This window comes from Chiloscyllium punctatum, chromosome 3 (genome assembly GCF_047496795.1).
Source record: "Chiloscyllium punctatum isolate Juve2018m chromosome 3, sChiPun1.3, whole genome shotgun sequence".
In the NCBI taxonomy this organism is placed as follows: Eukaryota; Metazoa; Chordata; class Chondrichthyes; order Orectolobiformes; family Hemiscylliidae; genus Chiloscyllium; species Chiloscyllium punctatum.
In genome coordinates, this window is record NC_092741.1 from 68590900 (window position 1) to 68612644 (window position 21745).

Below are 21745 nucleotides of genomic sequence, written 5' to 3' on the forward strand. Positions count from 1 at the left end.
GTTTAATGTGTGTGCCGCTCTCAATGTGGTCTCCTCTACATTGGGGAAATGAAAGGCACCCTGGCTGATTTGCTTTGCAGAACACCATGTTCAGTTTGCAAAAATGATCCTGAGCTTCCAGTTGCCTGCCACTTCAACACACTACCATGTCCCCATGCCAACATTTTTTTTTCAGGCCTGCTGCAGTGTTTCACTGAGGCTCAGTGCAAGCTTAAAAAATAACATCTCATTTTCCACTTGAGGATCCTGCAACGCCCGGGACCCAATGTTAAGTTCAATAACTTTACAGCCTGATTCCACCCTTCTGTGTTTTTCATCCACCCCCATGCCCAGTCCTGTTTTGACATGGTTTGCTTTTAGGACAGTTACCCATTCTTACCTGTTGCTCAGCCTATTATTACATTGTAGGTTGCTTTCAGTACAGCTCATCCATTCCCTCCTGCTGATAACTTTTATTGTCAATTGTTCAGCTTTTCTTCTGTGTTGACCTGCTATCCATAATCCCCTTTCATTTATCTCTGTCTCTCTCTCTGGGCTCCATCTCCATCTATCTGCTCACCTTGCTCCCCCCCCCCAACGCCCCATTCCCTCACCCCCCCCAACCTTGTCTTCAGCTAAAGTACCACTTTCTCACAGCTGCTTACTGATAAAGAGTCAATGGACTCAAAAAGTTAGCTCTGCTTTCCTCCCACAGACCTGCTGAGTTTCGCCAGCAATTTCTATTTATGGTTCACTTCTCCAGAATCCACAGTCCTTTGTTTGATTATATAATAATTTATCTATCTCAGCCTTAAATATACATGCAGACTCTGCTCCCACAGCTCTCTGTGGCAAAGAGTTCCAAAGACCCTGAACCCTCGATTTCATAGAGATCTCACATACTTGAGGTGGATGTCTTATGGTAAAAACAATGACTGCAGATGCTGGATGCTGCCTGAACTGCTGTGCTCTTCCAGCACCACTAATCCAGTAGTGGATGTCTTATGACACAGTTGTCTGTAGCCAGGAGAGTGTTTGTCCCATCTCGATGGTTATGGCAGGTGGGTTCTGGAAGCTCTGTTCCCAAAACCATTCAGTCGTTTTTTTTTGTTTTCAGAATGTGGACAGCGCTGGCATAAAAATGTGCCTAATTGTTCCAAGGATTTGGTAAGTGTTAACAGGTGTACTGTGGAGATAGTGAGGACTGCAGATGCTGGAAAGTCAAGAGTTAGTAAAATGTGGAGCTGGAAAAAGCACAGCAGGTCTTGCAGCATCATGGGAGCAGGAGAGCTGACGTTTCAGACAGGACCCTTCTTCAGGACTGTATTTACTGCAGTTACTGTAATTATTTTGCTATTGTTACAGCTTCTGGGTTACAGTCGAATATCACAAACACCTGGTTATATTAAAGCAAAATACTGCTGATGCTGGAAATGTGGAATAAAAAACGCAGTGTTGGTGAAATTCAGAAAGTCTCGCAGCATCTGTGGAGAGAGAAGCTGAGTTTACATTTCAAATCTGATATGATTGTTCAGAACTATGTTATTCTACGTCTGCCTCATCTTAGAGTGATTTTTGAACGTCTGTGGCTGCCTGATCTTGTCTGTTACCTTCAGTTGAAGTGTGATGTTTTCTGTTGTTAATTGTGTTGTTTTGGATTTTCACACTTTGTGAAAGGATGAATTTTTAGGCTGTAAAAGTCAGGGGTCATGAATGTGCAGGCCACTAATAGGTCTTTGTGATTTGATTGCAAAGCCCAGTTCACACATCGCACACAGCAGCCTCCTAGTAAAAGTTGTTGTATTCGATCAGGCATAAGAACATCTTTGTTCTTCTTTCCCAGTGGTCCACACAACTCCTACCCCTTCCCACCTTGAATTGAACTATCTGAGACAACTCAAGATTTGAAACCTTCTTCACCTGTGAGCTGTTCAGAGATTTGGAGACAGTAAACACTGCAGATACTGGAAACCAGAGTCAATAGATGTGAAACTGGAAAAGCACAGCGGGTCAGACAGCATTAAGGAGCAGGAATGTCAACATTTCAGGTCGACACCCTTCACTAGGACTGGGAGATGGAGGGAGACCAGGAGGGGCTGGGGGAAGGGTTGGTGTGATGGTAATAGGTGGATGTAGGAAGGGGTTATTGTGATTGGTCAGTAGGAGGGCTGGAGACTCTGCACTCTGATCAACTGTAATTTTCAAGGTATTTTTAAATATTTTTCTTTGCCTAGTAAGTTTTATCAAGAGCAAAGATGGATAAATAACATTGTGGTACAGGTCAGCCTTGAGGCCTTGCTCCAGTTGCAAGGATGTCCAGATGAATGGAGAGCAGGCCTTACTGTGTTTGCCGAGGAATACAAACACACGCACCCTTACTGTCTTCGACAACATTGTCTTGGTGTTGACATGCCTATCAATGTGCTGTACAGGCAGGCTGCATTTACCAGAATTATTCAGCAGCTCCAGCAGCAAAGTTCAGCTGAGTTGGCCCCAAGTAAGCCACCTCAGTCCTGGTCCATACAGTGCATGGGCGATTGGGTGAGGCATTGCAAAGCAGTACCTGGGAACAATAGCACTGCAGGAGCGAGGGCTACCAGGGCCCTGTCAGACCCAGGGCAAGTGTCCTTACTGCGCTTTGCCAGAAACCTGGGCCTCATATTCCTGTGCCCAAGGGTTGGACTCCACAGTGAATTAGAGAGGATTGTCTTCAGTGTGATGTGTTTAGGAAGGATTTGTAAATACCCACGTGCAGGCCCCAAATCCACATAAGGAGCTAGAGTTCCTGCATGTCCTCCTCCTTTAGCACCAACATGGCATCTCCTTCTTGAATGCAACACACCCAATCAGTAGAATGTAAAAGAATAGCAGAAATGGTCTGAGGGGCTGAATAGTCTGATTTTGCTCCTGTACCCTATGTTACTCAATGCTTGCTTTAGTTTCTTGCTCTTTGACTATGCCGTAGAGGTTAACAAGGATGTGAGTTTCCTCTTGACAAAGGCAAAAACTTGACAATAAAAGTATGAAGAAAGGTTTGGAGCTAATAGTAAAGTCTTCTGGCTTAAAATATTTTTTCTTCTTACTATCATGGGATTTGGACATCACAGGAGAGGCCAGACTTTGTTGGCCATCCCCAAGTTGGTCTTGAGCTGATTGTCCCTCTAAGGCTATTTGACAGGTCAGAGAAGAGTCCACCATATTGGTGTGGGCCTGGAGTTACATGTAGGCCAGACCAGGTAAGGGATGACAGATTTCCTTCCCTAGTGGGCATTAGTGAACCAGAAGAGCTTTAACGACATTGCTGAAGACTGGATTTATATTCCAGATGTAGTCATTGCATTTAAATTCCACCAGCAGGATTTGTAGCCATGTTTCCAAAGTATTTGTGTACACCTCTGGATTGCTGGTCCACCCCGATTAGTCTTTCAGCAGATTGTTGTTATGACTAATTATAATTGTTTATTGATCAGCTGGTGTGAGTTAGTCAACAAAGAAACATGGCTGCAGGTTCTGGTTGTCTGCTGTGAATTAGTTGACTGAATATTTATGGACTGTCTACAGACTGTGATCAGCATGTTTACATGCAGAGCATTTAGAACCCTTTGATGCCTTGATTCCAGTTGAATTTAAAATAAGATAAAACAATATATGCTTTTCCTGATGTGATGATGTTGTTTTGACTATATTGTTTAAATGAGCATTATTCCTTGTGTTGTCCCTTATAGCCTGCCAAGTGGGTTGTTTTGCACAAATGAAGAGTGAGAGCACTCTTATCAAATCTTTTAAAGAAAGTTTACTTTGTAGCTATTTAGATCATGGTATCCTTTTGGGAAGAAAATCTGGCACACCACACCTTGGTTGGCCGATATGTGACTCCAGGTCCACAGCAATATAGATGACTTTTACATGTCTTCTGAAATGGCCTGGTAAATCACAGTTGTATCAAACTGCAAAAGTATTATAAAAGGAGTGAAACCAGATGGACCACCAGGCATCAATCAAGGCAGCAAAATGGACAACAGCACATATAGCCTTGACAACCCTGCAAAATCCTTGTGGAAGAGGAATCCTAATTGGTTTGGGAACTGCTGTCTGTGCTGCACACTCGGTTTCCTAATTAAAGGCTGCATTAATGTCAGACACTTTAATGTACATAACCAGGTAAATGACAAGTTTGATGCCCAAGGTGTTGGCTGAATAACAGCCTTGCTGCATTTCCTAAGAAAGGTCAGCTGGACCTTGTGCCAAACAAGCAGTCTGCAGGAAACTGGAACCCCAGCCAGTAGGAGGCAGGAGGCGTCTGCATTGGTGTGGGGAACCCGATGGAAGGTATCATGGGCTGCTGCCAGAAAAACACAACCCAGAGATTGACTATTACTCTAGCGCATACAATGACATTAGATATAAACCAGCAGCTTTGGATTTGGAGTTTGACCATTGAAGTTGTTGGGGAAAAAGAACAATTTTCAAGTTTCTGAGTAAACTGTCAGGTTAACTGACAAGGTTCTGCTGAAGTGTTGTGCTGAAACATCCATTTGTTTGTTCTTACCACACATGCATTACCTGACGTGTTGGTAGGATCCCATGCTTTGTATTTTTGTTCAATGCCTGCATATGTTTTCTGGTTAGCTCAACTGTATATTTTCTCAGATCTTTGCATTGAAGTACACAGTGACCTACAAACTAACAGTAATGTTGGATTATGAAGTAAATTAAGGCAGTTTTGACCGCTGATGTTTGATTTTGCACATAGAAATAAAGGATCACTAATACTACAGGAAACCTGTCGTCTGATTTTTGTGGGAGAATAGACATGGTATGATGCATGGAGGTGGGGTGGGGATTTGGTTGGGGTTCAGCTGTAGAGCAAATGGGGCATGAATCATTGGAGGACTCTGCCTGGGGATTGATCAAGGTAAAGTTACTGCAGGGAAAGGCAACAGCTGTGAACCAGAAGAGCGAACCCATAAGCCAATTTATGAAAAAAATCTCACGGGTTTTTTTTTCACATGAGTGGTTTCAGTTTTACTGTCGACCTTAATGCATTTGGATAGTCTTCAAGTGCCAATGAAGACAATGCTGGTGTGTAAGAGTGAGCACATTTAGAAGGCATCTGAAAAGTACTGTTGACTGCTACAGGTGAGAGCAAATGTATTTTTGAGATAATAAAAGAAAGTCCTTTGATAAATCAAATTGCGGAACAGATGCTGGATCCTTGCTATGTTGCATGTGTGATAACAGGCTTGCACTGGCATGGTGTGCATGCCTTCTGAAACTAAGCAGCTGTTCCACAGTTTCAGTACCAGGGCAAGCACAGCCACAGTACACTTTGCATATGTTGTTGTCGGGGCACTTGCGCCCTGTGAGGATGACATATTCATGCACGTTTTCATTTTCTGCGCTTCAAAAGAACAATGTTCTCTGAAATTGTATATGAACAAATGATGTAATTGTACAGGAGAGGGAAAACTGCAGCCACAAAGAAAGATTGGATGGATTGAGGTTGTTTACTTTACAATAGAGGGGATTGAGGTATCTATATACTATTTTACCGATATGACCCTAAGGTATAGGAGCAGAAGTCAGCCATTCACTGCATCGTGTCTGCTCTAGCGTTCAATGAAATCATGACTGATCTGATCATCTTCAACTACACTTCCCTCTTGACCAGTGATTCTCCTCCTGATTAAAAATCTATCTCAGCTTTGCAAAAATGTTAAAAATCACAGAACATCAGGTTCTAGTCCAACAGTTTTATTTGGAAGTCCAAGTTTTCAGAGCGCTGCTACTTTGTCAGGTAGCTAGTGGGGCAGGATCATAGGACACAGAATTTCTAGTAAAAGTCAAATGTCCTATGATCTTGTCCCACTAACTACCTGACAAAGGAGCAGCACCTGAAAAGCTTGTACTTCAAAATAAGTCTGTTAGATTGTAACCTAGTGTTGTGATTTTTAGCTTTGTCCACCCCAGTCCAATACTGGCACCTCCACATCTTGAATATTTATAATGACCCAGGGTAAGGACTTATTTCTCGATGCAAAAGGTCAGTGAGTAGCTGATACAGATTTAAAGTAGATTGTAAAAGGAATTCGAGGGGAGGTGAAGGTGGTCTGAAAATCACTGTTGTTGACAGTCACAGGTGAGGTGCTGGAAATCTGGTTAACACTATTTCAGAAGGGTGGTAAAGACAAGTCAGGGAACTATAGACCAGTGAGCCTGATGTCGGTGGTGGGCAAGTTGTTGGAGGGAATCCTGAGAGATAGGATATAGACGTATTTGGAAAGGCAAGAACTGATTAGGGATAGTCAACATGGCTTTGTGCATGGGAAATCATGTCTCACAAACTTGATTGAGTTTTTTGAAGAAGTAACAAAGAGGAATGATGAGGACAGAGCAGTGGATATGATCTGTATAGACTTCAGTAAGGCATTCAACAAGGTTCCCTTAGTCTAATGCCCTCTCCCTCGCCTTCTCCTCACCGAAAGAGCAGGAGAGGGGGTAAATTAAATAAATTTAGTACAGTATTTGAGCATTGCTGTTAAAAAGCTTATTTTGTCTAAGCTTTTCATTTTGTACTCATTAGGTCAACTTGGAAGAATACCAATAAAGGGGAAAACGGCATTTTTACTGCATGAGGGGCATGCTGATCAGTTGGCAAATTATCCTGATGAGTGCAACATGAAAACCGCAACAAGAAGCGTTGTTTCACATTAGTTCTCAAGTTCCATGCATTTCTTAAATCTGGTGTACACTTCTTAAAGATGAAGTCGTCAGAACAGGTACTGTTAACGGTGCAGGATGTGAATCTGATCTGGAGCATCGTGAGAAAGGAATGGATTGGGACAGTGCATGCTCCAAGGTTTGAGGACATTACAGTGGAAGTCTTGGTGAAGGAAATTAAAAAAGATAGTATTTGTTTGCAGGAATTTAGAAGACCCTCCCCAGTCAAATGTTCAGAAGGCAGTGCTAGGAGTTAGTGCTAGGAGTCAAAGTCCAAAGATCTGTTTGCAAGAAGCTCAATGAACTCCCATGAATTGTCAAGGTCTGTGAAAGCATCTTAAAATCCCTCATCCCTTTAACTGCAGACTTAGACACTCCTCCATTTTAGTATTCCCCAATCATTCATCAATCAACATCTCCATTAGTCAGAACTCGAATCAGGCATTTATCTTACGTTTGCATGCTTATCGCTGCTGCTCACCTACCCCAACAACTCACAGAATGCGTCTAATGTCGGCTGTTTATCCATGCCAACAGGCCACCCAAACACATTACATTACACTCAACTCCCTTCTCTTGTAGCACAAGGTAGCACATGGCCACAGGTAGTAGCAGTGAACTAAAGAGGTACTAACCCCCACAGAGGAAATTATGCTGATTGTTAGTGGAACAGCAATTGCTGAGTAAGTGATTTTGGCTGCAGAGGAGATAAGCATATTAATGGGGCGGTGCACAAATGGCCTCTGATGAGTATGCGCACGTCTTGATACATTGTCTGCCAGGAGCCAGAAATGTCTAGAAGCATGGAGGAATCTGGCATCAATTGGCAAAGAGTTTTTTTTCCCATTCTTTTCAACATGGAAGTGGCAACCAACTCCATTAGCACACGTGAACCCATCCAGGATGCAGTGAGTGACAGCTGAAATCTCAGCTTCCAAGCACTTTCCACTCTGTGTCCAAGTGCTGCAGGCGAAGTTTGGATTGAAATCAGATGGTTTCATCTTGCTGTCTTGCAAGCACAGACTACTGCCATCATTGCTGTCCAGAGTGGCTTCAGGTCCTAACACATTGCTGAAGAGCTGCCCCAGGATCATGGCAGGGCTTGGCAGGTAATTTGTTGAAGGTTGCATGTACTGCGTTTAGTTATAATCTTTAATTTTGTGGTTGTTTTATATTTGCATTGGCTAGCACTGTGATGGTTCCTGAAAGAGGGATGGTCAGATAAGCAGAATTATTGGGAAATGGGGAATTACGTTTCCAGTTACTAGTATTTCACTTGAAGTAGTTCTCCACATGCAGCCTGTGTAGAAAAGGCCTGTCTTGATTATCTGCACGACCTCTCCTTCCTCACCCCTCACCCCTACGCTGCCGATGTTAACTTTGTCTACTCCGCGGGTCTATTTTTTTATAACATTACATATTTCTGCAGAGTACCTATGATAACTCAATTTATTCAATGAGTTGGCAAGCAGCACAGGCTTAAATATTGCCAGGTTTGATCCCTAGTCTTTTTGGATTCACTAATATAAACTTCGGAAGCATTAGTGGAGGGAATAATATCACTTACTTTTAAGATTGGGAGGAAAGTGCAGCATGTCAGCTTCAATGTGAGTGAATAAAGAGAGCAGACGTGTACTAGAACAGAAGCAATGACAGAGAGACCTGTCAGCCTCTTTCTACCTATAGAGCCCAAGTGTGATGTTACAGAAAAACAGGTCAGTGGTTACTGAGTATTTATTCTACGTCACTCTTGTTTAATCAATTGATTTAAATCAGGAGACAACATTGTAGCTGAAGAGTTCAATTAGATTAGATTAGATTCCTACAATGTGGAAACAGGCCATTGGGCCCAACAAATCCACACTGACTCTCTGAAGAGCAACCCAGCCAGACCCAATTAGGAAATTTATTTTTAAATTATTTAACATCCAAATGAATTAACAAAATGGATGATTAAGCACCTGATATGTTGCAGCTGCAGTATGTGGCAACCAGTAGACGCAAGTGTGTTGCTGCTTGAGGCACCTTGGCTCAGAGTTTGAACTGAGGACACATCAAAGAAGGGGAGAGGTGCCTGGATACTGTGTTTCAGGATGCAGTCATACCTCTGAGATTAATTATGTCAAATTTGGTCTAACCTTATCTAATTGCTGTGAGGTCCTTGTTTCTGATGTGGATGAGCGCATAGACTATAGGCAGGATGAGCGAATTAACCAAAACACCACGGTTCGGTGCACCATTCAAATGGGGAGAGAGAGGGAAAAAAAGTATACAGGGTCATCACCGTATCCGCAGGCCCGGTTACCGCGGTTTCAGTTTACTGCGGACCGAACATATTGCATGGAACTTTCCAGAAGCAGGGACCTGGGGGCTGCTGGAAAGGTAAATTTCCAATTTAAATGAGTGAGTTCGCTACTGTCCGTGGTCTCGGGCTTCCACGGTAGTTCTTGGAACATATCCTTGTGGGTATGGGGGGACTACTGCAATAGGAAATTTAGGGGAATAAGTACTATTCTCTGCAACAAAGACATAGAATCCTGATGGCCATGTTACCTACCTTGTACCAAGGTGTACAACATCTCTTCTGGGCTGGAGAAGAATTTAGAGTGAGAGGGGAAGGATCCAATTGTCCATTAGGATATCATAGATAATGCTAGGGCTAGGATCGAGGTTCTGCTGAGGAATTAGAAAGCAACTTGGGTGGCACGGTGGCTCAGTGGTTAGCACTGCTGCCTCACAGCACCAGGGTCCCAGGTTCAATTCCAGCCTCAGGTGACTGCCTCTGTGGAGTTTGCACATTCTCCCTGTGTCTGCATGGGTTTCCTCCGGGTGCTCTGGTTTCCACCCACAGTCATAAGATGTGCAGTTCAGGTGAATAGGCCATGTTAAATTGCCCATAGTGTTAGGTGTATTAGTCAGAGGGAAATGGGTCTGGGTGGGTTACTCATCGGACTTGTTGAGCTAAAGGGCCTGTAGGGGAATCGAATCTAAACTTGAGGCCATGTTCTAAAACAGGACTGCCAAGGTCATGAACTCAGGATTGTTACCTGACCAATTGTGCAAATAGCAAATTAGTTTAGGATAAATGAGATTAGAGAGGTAAATGCATGGCTCAAAGATTGGTTTGGGAGAAATGGGTTCTGATCTTGAGCTGATGGCTCCAGAACTGGAGAAAGAAAGCTCTTCTGTTGGGATGGGGTTCATTTGAACTGTGATGGGACCAGTGCCCTGGTAAATCACACATCCAGGGTCATGGATAGAGATTGAAATTAATTAGTAGCAGGAAGTTTTAATTGAAGAGAAGTTTGAAAATCAAAAAGAAACAAGAGAGTGGAAGTACAATTTTGGGATGAAGTGAAAACTACCAGAGTGTGACAGGAAGGGACAGAAAATGGCCGTAGAAATTAGAACCAAAGTAAGTAGTAGAGGGAAGATGTCAAAACTCGAAGCTCTTTATTTGAATGTATGCAGTATTTGTAACAACATAGATGAGTTGATGGCACAAATAAAAGTAAATGCATCTCACTTGATAGTCGTTACAGAGACATGGTTACAGTGTGACCATGGCTAGAAGCTCGATGTTTAAGGATTTTTGACAATCCATAAAAACAGGCAGAAAGGAAAAGAATGTGGAGTAGCTTTGTTAATAAAAGAAGGCATCAGCAAAGTGTTACATTGCAATACGGGTGCTGTATGTCATGATATACAATCAGAAAATGTTGGAGTGCTGTTTCTATTTCATATTTCCAGCATCCACAGCATTTTCTTTTTATTCTATGTAATGTACATGCAGATAATGAATAGCAAGGGAAAGAAGTCACAGATACGAGTCATCCACAGTTCTCCAGTGATCATAAATTCCAAATACATTTTGAAGGAGAGCAACATGTGTTGCAAATGCCCTCAACTTAAATGAAGGCAGTTACAGAAGTTTGAAGAAAGCATTATCTAAAGGAAAATAGATGAAGGTAAAGGTCGGTAGAGAGCAGTGGAAGATATTTAACTAGATATTTCATAATACTCAGCAAAAGTTCATTCCAGTCAAAAAGAGCGACACAGTGAGAAGGTTGAACTACCTATGGTTAAGATAAATGGTCAAAAAGATTTTCTAGTCAAAACCTAAGAATCCAAAGTGACAGCATTGGGGGGTAGGCCTGAGGATTGGGACTTCTTTGGAACCAGCAGTAAATGGCTAATGAAAAGAGATTGGGTTGGTTATGTAAGTCAATTGACAATAAATATAAAACCAAACAACAAAAGCAGCTGCAAGTATATAAAAAGAGAATAGCTAAAGTGGGTGTTGGACCTTTGGAGGATGAAACTAGGGAATTGATAATGGATAAAAGAGATATGGCAGATAATATAAAGCAATATTTTATATTAATCATCATGATGGAGAACATTATAACTGACCCGAAGTACTAATGGGCGGAAAGATCTTTGAACAGTGTCTATCATGCAGGACAAAGTATTTGACAAACTAAGGGGACTGAAGGCAGACAAGTCACCTGGACCAGATGGCCTGCTTCCTAGTATTTTAAAGGAAGTAGCTGCAGAGATAGTGGAGGTATTTGTCAAAATATTCCAGAGTTCATTGTACTCTGCAAGGATCCAACAGAGTAGAAAATCATCATTGTGACATACCTGTTCAAGAAGAGTTGAAGACCGAAAGCAGGAAATTATAGGCCAGGTAGACTCCATTAATAAGGAAGAAATTGCAGGGAATTTAGAAAAGCTTCATATTACCAGAGTCAACTGAGCTTTGTGAAAGGGATAATCTGTTTGATAAACCTCTTAGAGTTCCTTGAGGATATAGCAAGCAGAGTTTAAAAAGGGGACCCAGTAGCTGTTGGGTATAGAGAAGGCAGTCGATGGGGGTCACATAAAGGTGTAGATGTTGCACAAGGTAGGAGCTCACAGTATTTAGGTCGTGTATCAATATCGATTGAGGAGTGGTTAACACACAGGACGCAAAGACTCAGAATAAGTGAGTCTTTCTATTTTGGAAATGTGTAACAAATCGAATGCTGCAAGAATCAGTTGAAGGGCGTCAATTATTTGCTTGGAGAAGGAGGCAGAGTGTAATGTATCCACATTTGCTGATGGTGCAGAATTAAGTGGGAGGCCAAGATGTGATGAGGACATAAGGAATCTGCAAAGGAAAATAGATAGGTTGAGTGTGGCCAAGAGGTTTTAATATGGGAAAGTAAAAGTTTGTGCACTGTGGCAGGGTCTATTATTTAACTGGAGAGAAACTTCAAAAAATGCAACACAGAGGGAAATGGGTGTTTTTGTGCATGAAACAAAGGGTTAGCATGTCAAGGCAGCACATAATTAAGAAGGCAAGTGAAATTTTGGTTGTTATTGCTAGGGAGTTAGAGTTTAAAAATAGGGAAGGCTTGTTATAGCTGTACAGGGTGTTGGTGAGGCCACACCTGGAGTACTGTATACAGTTTTGGTTCCTGTATTTAAACAAAAATACACTGGCATTGGCGAAGTTCAAAACAGAATTGATAGTCTGGAATTCTCTACCCTAGATAGTTGTGGAGGATAGATAACTGAAAGTGTTTAAAGAGAAGATAGATAGATTTTTGAAATATCAAGGAATTAAGGACTCTGTGGAGCTGGCATTAAAAGAAGAGTTGAGGCCTGGGGCCATGATCTTGCTGAATGGTGGGACAGACTTGAGGGGCTGAGTGGCCTAATCCTGTTCCTCTTTCTTATGTTCTCTCTGCCATTTTACTGAGAAATGAAAAATCAGCTCACATTCTCACACCAGTAAAGACCTAAATGTATGAGTCAGTAATAATCAGTAATAGCAGATGGACTTATGAACCCTACCAACCTTTTACAACAGTAACAACTACTTGGGTGATTTATTGAACACCTAAAAGCTATCCTCAAAGGAATCAGAGCTTTCAGAAGAGGAGTAAAGCAGTGAGAAAAATGACAAGGAAGAATTGTTCGCATTACGTGTATTTGAAAGCTACACAAACTAAGTCGACCTTGTGGGTAACAGCTGATGGTGCAATCAGTCCAAAGCAATCTCTGTTGATTATGAACAAAGTCTCTCCAATTGTTCTGATTTCCCCCCAAAAAACTGAAATTCTAAAGTCATATCTTATTTGATGGTAGCTGCTGTCTTCTCATGTGTGCCTATGTATGAGGTAGAGCATAATAAAGCTGGACCTGTTTTTTTTTAATTCTGCTGTTCATTTTCTTTTCCCACAGTTAATCCAGCTGATCCTCAGTCACCTGACAGTGCCAGACCTTTGCCAGTTGGCACAGACCTGCAAATTATTGTACCAACATTGCTATGATCCTCTCCAGTATGTCCAGCTCAGTTTGCAGCCTTATTGGGCAGGCCTTAATGATGGCTCTCTGGAGCACCTGCAGTCACGCTGTGCTCTTGTGCAGTTTTTAAATCTGTCTTGGACTGGGAATAGGGGATCCATTTCCACACAAGGCTTTCGCAGGTCAGTGTTAATGTAATTCTTGAATAAAATTAATTTACTGCAGACACCAAAGAATATTAAATATTCAAGTTTGTCATTAGTCAGCAGACATTGTTGAGCTGATAATATGGGCCTGGTAAACTTGGCCTGTGATCGTGGAGTTGAACTCATCCAATGATGCAAGACACCTCATTTAAAGATGTTTTGGTGTTCCTCGTGCATATTGAGGGCACACTGAGAATGGCAAGTACCATTGGCTATTGAAGGAGCACTAAAGGATCTTGCAGCATGTTTTTTTGACAGCGTATCGGTTTACTGGTCGATGACCCCTTGGGTCTTTAAAGATCAAATAAGTGCAGCGGAGGGAGGTGATTTGACCATATTGAAAAGGGAACGCCACGCAGGAGGAAAATGTGATTTTTTTTGACTGACATCTCCTAAAATACCTATTCTAAACAAGCACTGGGGCTCTGAAGCACTGCTGAAGCAGTGACACTACATTATGGGAGCAACCCCGAAGAATTAACTTTGACAAGCCCAGTGTACAGTTTTTATGCTGGTCGTTATTTCACTCCACACTAGTTTAACAAATGGAAATGTATAATACTAATCAGAGTGTAATAGGCTTCAGCTCTCTATGTGCCTGATAGTATGAGGTCCAGGTGTTTCGAAAACCGAGACTTTGTGTCAGGCCATCTATGAGTTTTCTTTTGTAAGGTATAATGTTTCCTTTATTTAAAAACCTGACTGTCAGTGGTTGTTGTTTTAGAAACCCTTTACATGTAAAACAGGGGTTTTTTTGCATTACATCTGGTGATGCCTTACTTTTTGGAAGCAGAGGTGAATATTCGGTTAGCTTAAGCACTAGACATATTTGAAATTTAATTTAATTTAATTCAGCACCTCTCCCTTTTAAAATTTTCCTTTAGTTTTTAATTTAGGGTATGGTATCCCTTTCATTCCCCCTCCATTCTCATTCTTCTAAGCAAGCCTTACCAGTCAGCCTGTCCCTTGTGACAAAGTAAGTAGTCAGGTTGGAAGACTTGCCAAGAGACATTGACTGAAGTTGGTATTGCACTATCTGTTTGAAAAGTACAAACAGTCTATCTGAATGTTGCAGTCAAGGCATTCCTTCTCATATTCTCCACTAACTCTATTCTATGATGCACCCATTTTGGAAGATGTTGTCCTCCCAGGCTAATTACAATTGTTTATAAATATTTTTAATTACCAGCTCTTTTCTACCTACTTAATTCAAAGCACACAAGCTATAATGGCAAAGCATTGATGCAATGTCTACAAAATTCAACATTTTCTAATGTGGCAAAAATGCAAGAATTGGTTTAATGAGCAGAAACATATTGCAGTTTTAGAAGAATTAGATGACAAACATTTGACCAAAATGAGTTTCTAACTTCCAGCAACAAACATTTTTCAACATAATGTGTTGATTTTCTAGAATTTTCAAGAAATTGACTAGTGACTCACTTTCCTTTCTTACATCTTTAACAAATAACATTCCTTTTCTCAGTATTTTGCTGGTAATCAAATATTTATTAGATGTGTCATTTGTCAGGATCTTCCCAAAGTAAAAACTAATTTTTGTCTGTTCCTCTTTGTTATCTCATACTTTGCAGCTCACCTCAATTGTTCTTGACTATGTTGTTACTGAATGATGACGACAGAAACTTTGTAGTTTGTTTTTTTTTTCTCCGTTTTTAATTTAATGACAGGGAATATAAAGTTTTACCTTCCGTGTTTTGTGAAATAAAAAGAAGAAATGCCCAAAATGCACAATAGGCACGTACGTATCTGAAGGATGGGATAACGTTGCTGGACCATCCTTCATATTATGGCATTTGCTTATACACCCTTGTTTTATTTCTTAAATGAAACAAATTCTCAAATTGACAGGTTAGATCATTTTCTAAAATAAAAAGCAGCAGTACTTGACTGCTTTAATTAAGGTGTCAGTTTACCTATTGGATGAATAAATCTGTAAGCAGTAACCCATTTTCAGATCTGTTCCATATATTAATTCAGAACTTTGCACCTTTTCACTTCCAGTGTAACATCTGCTGTTTTTCTATAGCTTATTCTTGACGTTGCCTCTTTATGTGATGTCTGGCGCATACGCTCACAGCTTGACGCCTACTACTTTGACAGGATTTAACCCTATGATTGCTGTGCTTCCTGTGCAGATTCATGCAAGTGTGTGGATATGAGCTGGTGCGTCTGGAGTTGGCCTGCTGCCACTTCCTGAATGAAAGTTGCCTCGAGGTTATTGCTCAGATGTGCCCAAACCTCCAGGAGCTGAACCTTTCATCCTGTGATAAACTAAACACTCAGGCTTTCTGCCATATTGCTAAGATCTCAGGTCTCCGACGTCTGGTCGTTTACCGCACAAAAATTGAGGTAGGAGCTCCTGCGGTGATTGGCACTGACAGCGAATTGCTTAACGTGCTTGTTTATTTTTTAAATGAAAGAAGTGCTTGTCTTAGGAATAGTATAACAAATTTAACAGAATGTATATTAGAAAGGATTTCACAAACAGTTCTGTTTTGAGTGATTCCATTACTTTATAATTTAATGTTTAAGATTGAGTAGTCATACTTGTGTGAACTTGCCCCTGTTGTTACAACTCACCTGGAATCAGGATAGATCCTGCCAATTTCATTTGTCTTTTTGGGATTTAGGAGCATCATTGGTAATAGTTAAGAATAAATATGGACTTCAAAAATGCTTATTGCATAAACATTTTTTATCAAGAGATGCAGGAAAGCAATTGGGATGTGATTTATTCTTTCTGAGCTACAGTGAGTGAACTTGAGTATGGGAGTTACATTACTATCTGGCTGCAAATCTGCATTCTCACTATATCTATGAAGCTCTTTGTACATAGTGAAATTCTGCAAGTTTTTGGTGAAATTCTGCAAGTCTTTGGTGAAATTTTACAAGTTTTTGAACATGGTAATGAGTCCAAATTATAAATATTTTACAAAAGTGAAATAGCTAAAAAGTGCACTGTAAATGATGACACATTCTCTCAGGAGGTTTTTAAACACAGCTTGAGACTGCTTTGCAATTTTCTTCAAGTTGGTGTCAGCTCAATCATTTGTCTGATTTCATAGCTTCACAAAAGTTCACGACTACCTTTAGTTATGTGGGAAGAATATCTGTTGTTGTAAAATGGGGAAAATCATAAAAGCGATATACTTTTTTTTAATCTACCTGGATTTCTATCTAACTAATTCAATACTCATTCAAATTGGACATTTTAAAAAACATTCTCTTTACCAAACTGTACCATTGTATGCCTAGTGACTTTTCATGCCTGATACATTACCTTAGTGCTATCTTCTTGCAAGTTTTTTTGTTCTCAAATTTATTTACTACACCTTCTCATTTAGTATAGCCTGCAAATTTAGATCCATTTCTTCCAGGGCTATATTCAAATCATTGAAGTTCTCAGGAACCGCAAACTTTCCCAAACAGAAGCCTGTGGGATACTCTAATCCACCTTCAACCACTCTGAGTACAACCCTTTTCTCATGTAATCCCATTTACTATTACTGCCTGAATTGCAGACCCTTGGTTCTCTCCAGAAATCTCCTGCATGATGCCTTTGCAAGCTTTCTGACAGCCAATCCACACCATATATAGAAGTATAAAATGGACTGTAAGAACGTATACAGGTATTTTAGGAGAGTAGTTGAAGTAAAATTAGGCTGAGACAGGGGAACCAATTGTGGAAAATTTTAAAATTAGTGAATACTGTCTTCACAATATAAGATGCAAATTACATGCCAGAAATAGAAGGTATCCAAGGCAGCAGGAGGAATGAAAAATGTACATTAAGTAATGTCAATAGAGAATAAGTATTGGAGGAACTGAAGCAACTAAAGTGAGACCATAACATGTCGGGACAGAAGTAGGCTATTCAGTCTGAGTCTGCTGCCCCAACCAATGGACTTACGGCTGACCTGATAATTCTCAACTCCACATGCCTGCCTTTTCCTCATAACTCTTGATTCCTTTACTAATTAAAAATCTGACTCTCTCAACCTTGAACATCCTTGAATGACCCAGCCTTGACAGCCCTCTGTGGTAGAAAAATTCCACAGATTCTGCACCGACTGAGAGAAGAAATTCCTGCTCACCTCCATCTTGTATGGGCGACCCCTTATGCTGAGATTTTGCCCTCTCATCCTCGACTCTCCCACAAAGGGAAACAATTTCTTAGCCTCTACCCTGTCAAGCACTCTACAAATCTAACATTTTAGAAATATGAGTGTCACTGTCAAGGAGTCTGGAATGCAGATTCACAGTCTCAGGATAAGGACTCATTAAATTATGAAGGAGGTGAAGAAAAATGTCTTCATTGGGAGGATTCTAAATCTTTGGCATTCTCTTTCCCAGTGGGCTGTGGATCATTCACTGAGTTGTCTTGTATCTATTTGTGGCTGAGATACACAGAATTTAGATCTCTTTGCAAATCTAGGATTATGGAGTGCAGGCAAGGAAGTGGAGTTAAGAATTGGCCATGTAATAGAACAGAATCATAGAATCCTGACAATGTGAGAGCAGGTCATTTGGCTTTTCGAATCCATACCAAATCCTCCAAAGAGCATCCTACCCAGTCTCATTCCCCACCACTGAAACCCTGCATTTTCCATGACTAATCCACCTTGCTTACATATCCCTGGGCATTTAGCATTGCCAATCCTACCAAACCTGCACATCTTTGGACTGTAGAAGGAAACCGGAGCACTCAGAGGAAATCCACAAAGACACGGGGAGCATTTGCAAACTGTTGCCCATGGGTGGAGCCGAACCCGGGTCACTGGCGCTGCACGGCAACAGTGCTAACCACTGACCAAATGAATAGTAGAGCAGGCTCAAGATGCCTTAAGGATTACTCCTGCTCCTATTTCTCATGTTCTTATGTCCATGCACTTTTCTATCCAGCAAAGCTGTCATCTCATCAAGAACCTGAACAAGTTTATCAAGCGCAGTCTTCCTTTCTGAAATCTGTGCTGGTTACTTCTAATTATTTTCGTATGCTTGAGATATTTAATCATTTAATCCTTAATTAAAGGCTCAAAATTCAATCAAATGTTAGGATAACTCTGTTTCCCTCATTCGAATTGCATTTGTCAATGTCAAGTCACTGGCACTCACCTGCTCTGTGACGAATGTTCAAGTGTAGAGCTGAATTATTGTGACGTCACAGAGAGTTTGCATAGCAACTGATGGCTGGCAGAGCATGACTCCGTGATGAAAAGAGAGCCAAACTCAGTGGGATCATTTGAATCAGTGTTAACTAAAACCAAATCTAATTTTTGTTGCAGCAAGCAAGTACCTTATCTTGCAATTTACAAGTAAGAATCCTTTAGAGAGGTTGTAGTGCTCCTCAGGGCTGCATGTGGGTCATGGAACTGTCAAGTAATTTAAGTGGCCAGCTCGCTACAAAATGAATTAAAAATGTCTATCTGGATCTGTAAGAGCTGAAAATAAATATGTTCTGGTAGTTTCAACATCTATTTGATATCATGACCCTAAGTGTTATCATTAGCATTATTAATACTTTCCAGAACCTGTAGTTATAGTTGGCAGGGCCAGAGTGGCATTGTAAATTCAAGGAGGTTATTTAAGGATTAGATGTCTTTTGATGTGACATTATGAATACAAATATTTATTCTTGCTTGGGATTAGATGCTTGAGGGAATTTAAATGTATTGCTTTTTTTTATGAATGGCACATTTTATATCGTAAACTCTGAAATAAATACTCTGAAATTTCATCTCAGCACGGTTGCTGAGTTTTGCCTGTGGTTGATATTAGATGAGTTGGTGTGGAAGGTAGAGGAAAAGTAGTCCATGGGAAGGGAGGCAAGAGCTCATAAGTTCATTGTGGCGTCTGTAGGGGCTCTGGATGGGTAGGGATCATGTGAGGCAAGGTGGTTCTGGCAGAGTATAGGAGCAAGAGCTAGGGATTGTATAAGAAAACAACTATTATTGACTCCCAGCCTAATTTCCAATCTCACTCATCCAGGAGTTTTCCTACTCACCATGGGAGGAAAATCCTAGTCCATTTTTAGGTACTCTACTTTCTCCTTTCCAATTTGCCTAAGGATCTTTGAATGTATGCTTGCACTTTGTCCTTGTTATATTCCATAATACTTTTATTTATCACAATGCCTCTCACCACACTTTATTCAATTACCTATATGAAAATAGCCTGCCTTGACACCTGACACCCTTTGTGGCTTCTTGAACTCATTCTGGGATTGGTGGACCAGCTCCTGTTTGCCCCCTCTCTCCGAATGAAAATCCAAAGGTTCGGGGTATTTTATACCCAAACTGTTTTGTCAACTTAGAAGAGAAAATTCAACCCAGTGTTTAGGTAGAGAACCTTTCTTCAGAAGAAAGGTGTAGTAAAGTTCCCTTGACCTGAACTGTTAAAGCTACTTATTTCTCCGCTGAATATTTCCAGCATTTTTCGTTTTTATTCCTTCCTGCAAATGCCATTTTTCTGTGCTAGCTTCGCTTATTACATTAATTTTCACAGCATTCCATTGTGCTAACTTGGTCTTGTAAGCTCAGAGTTGTTGCTCCATTAACATAACTATCAACTAACACTCTCTGCAGAAGAGATCTTTCTTCAGTGAGAGTTTTAAAACTTCATCTGAATCATTCTACTTTGTAGTTGGATTCAAATGCTGTCTTCCATCCTTTAGGGGATACATGAGAATATGTTACATCAATCAATTTGAGCACTGCTCATTACACTTGTTGATGTTTTTGGTAACAAGATGTTGTCAGCTGATATTAAAACTCCATTTCAACTATTCCTTCCCTTTAGTTACACAATTTTGCCATCTTAAGAAGGAACTATATCATTGATAATGGTAAAGCAGTCTTCATTCTGTGGATAGAGAGATTTATACAATGCAATCATCTGATCCTCTTATCCCAAAAGGCCTTGAAGAAAGATAAACGATCCAGTTTTATGAAAATATCAGTAAGTTAGTTGATGCAACCTAGGTTCAAGCATGGATCCTGTTTTTGAAAAGAGTGAAATTATACTACATTTCAGCAGTGATATAGAGGACCATTTCTTTTGTGTGCCAAGTATGTATTCTGTAAAATCAAAAGTGAAAAGCATAGAGAAGTGTGTGGACATGGTTCCTATTCAAAGAATGAAGCAGAAAAGAACTTGCATTAATTTAACACATTTCACTTGCAAAACTTTACCAGGCACTTGGCAGAGATGCAAGGAAAAATGGATGTTTAGTCAAAAAAAAAGATAAACAATGCTTGATCAAAATGCTAGGTTTAAATCAAGAAAGACAGAGGATTAGGCTGTGCATTGAGGGTTTTGGCCCCAAGTCGCTGAAAGCATGCTTGCAAATAAAGAGACAGAACATGTAGTGTTAAGAATTTGAGGGGGTAGGTGATGAATATGAGATAACTGCATATAGAAGACTATAACATGCAACACTCATCCACTGTGAAGTAGATTATAGAAATAGTCTTCTATATGCAGTGATTGATGTTAGTTATATGGATAATTTAGCTGAGCTTTACCAATGAAAGCAAAACCCACAAGAGCAAAGGTTAATTGATGTATGAGTGCCAGATGAATACTATTATTATTTTGTTCCCTCCACTGCATCTTTTTTTTTTATTTTTATGTATTTTAGCAACTTGAATATACTATATTTTGCCATTATATGTGAAAAATGAAGTGAAAAAAATTTGTTTTCACATTGTTATTGTTCATCAGCTGTTCAGAAAGTATTAATTGAGTTTGTGACATTTGAATCTCGTGTCTTCTAATGGTGTTCAAGCATATTGTGAGAACAGTGAGATTGACAATAGAAACTGACTACATGGTGGTCTGCAATGGGTTACTGAAGAATTTGACATTCAGTGCTTATTATATGGAAATTAATGGATACCTAGGCATCATTACAAGAAAGAAAAAGAATAGTGAAATTTAGATGACATGGTAAAATATGAGAATGAAGCTCGACTGGTTATAATAGAATCCTTAAAGCCTTCAAGTGACCTCTTGGCATTCACTTTGTTTTAAATACACATGTCATGTATGTGTTTTTCTTGCAAGTGTATATTTTAAAGGATTGTTGTATACTGACAGCTGTCAATTTGTTTTTGGTAGTTGTTGCTCAGTAAACTTATCACAGACAATTTTATGAACGAAATGGCATTTTTCGAGGCTTTCCGTTTTCTTCATGAACTTTCAAATCTGTCGTGTTTTTAATGGGCTTCCAAAGCCCTACCATCTCCGGGCAAAAATGGCGTGCAGGAGAAAGCCAGCTTTTGTTTTCCATTAAAAATGGGGTAGCCAACCTCCGCAGGGGTGGATGTATGGTTTTAGAACATAGAACATAGAACAATACAGCACAGAACAGGCCCTTCAGCCCACGATGTTGTGCCGACCATTGATCCTCATGTACGCGTCCTCAAATTTCCGTGACCATATGCATGTCCAACAGTTTCTTAAATGTCCCCAGTGACTTTGCTTCCACAACTGCAGCTGGCAACGCATTCCATGCTCTCACAACT

At 40.4% G+C, this 21745-nt stretch overlaps 1 protein-coding gene across 3 annotated transcripts in view; it reads left to right on the forward strand.

The window, feature by feature from the left end:
- Positions 1-21745, forward strand: part of fbxl4 (F-box and leucine-rich repeat protein 4) — a 134001-nt gene that overhangs the window by 60303 nt on the left and 51953 nt on the right. For all 3 annotated transcript variants that reach the window (XM_072554869.1, XM_072554860.1, XM_072554875.1), the window contains exons 4-5: positions 12931-13175; positions 15356-15569. In XM_072554869.1, coding sequence (XP_072410970.1) covers positions 12931-13175; positions 15356-15569 — 459 coding nt within the window. The remainder of the gene's footprint in view (positions 1-12930; positions 13176-15355; positions 15570-21745) is intronic.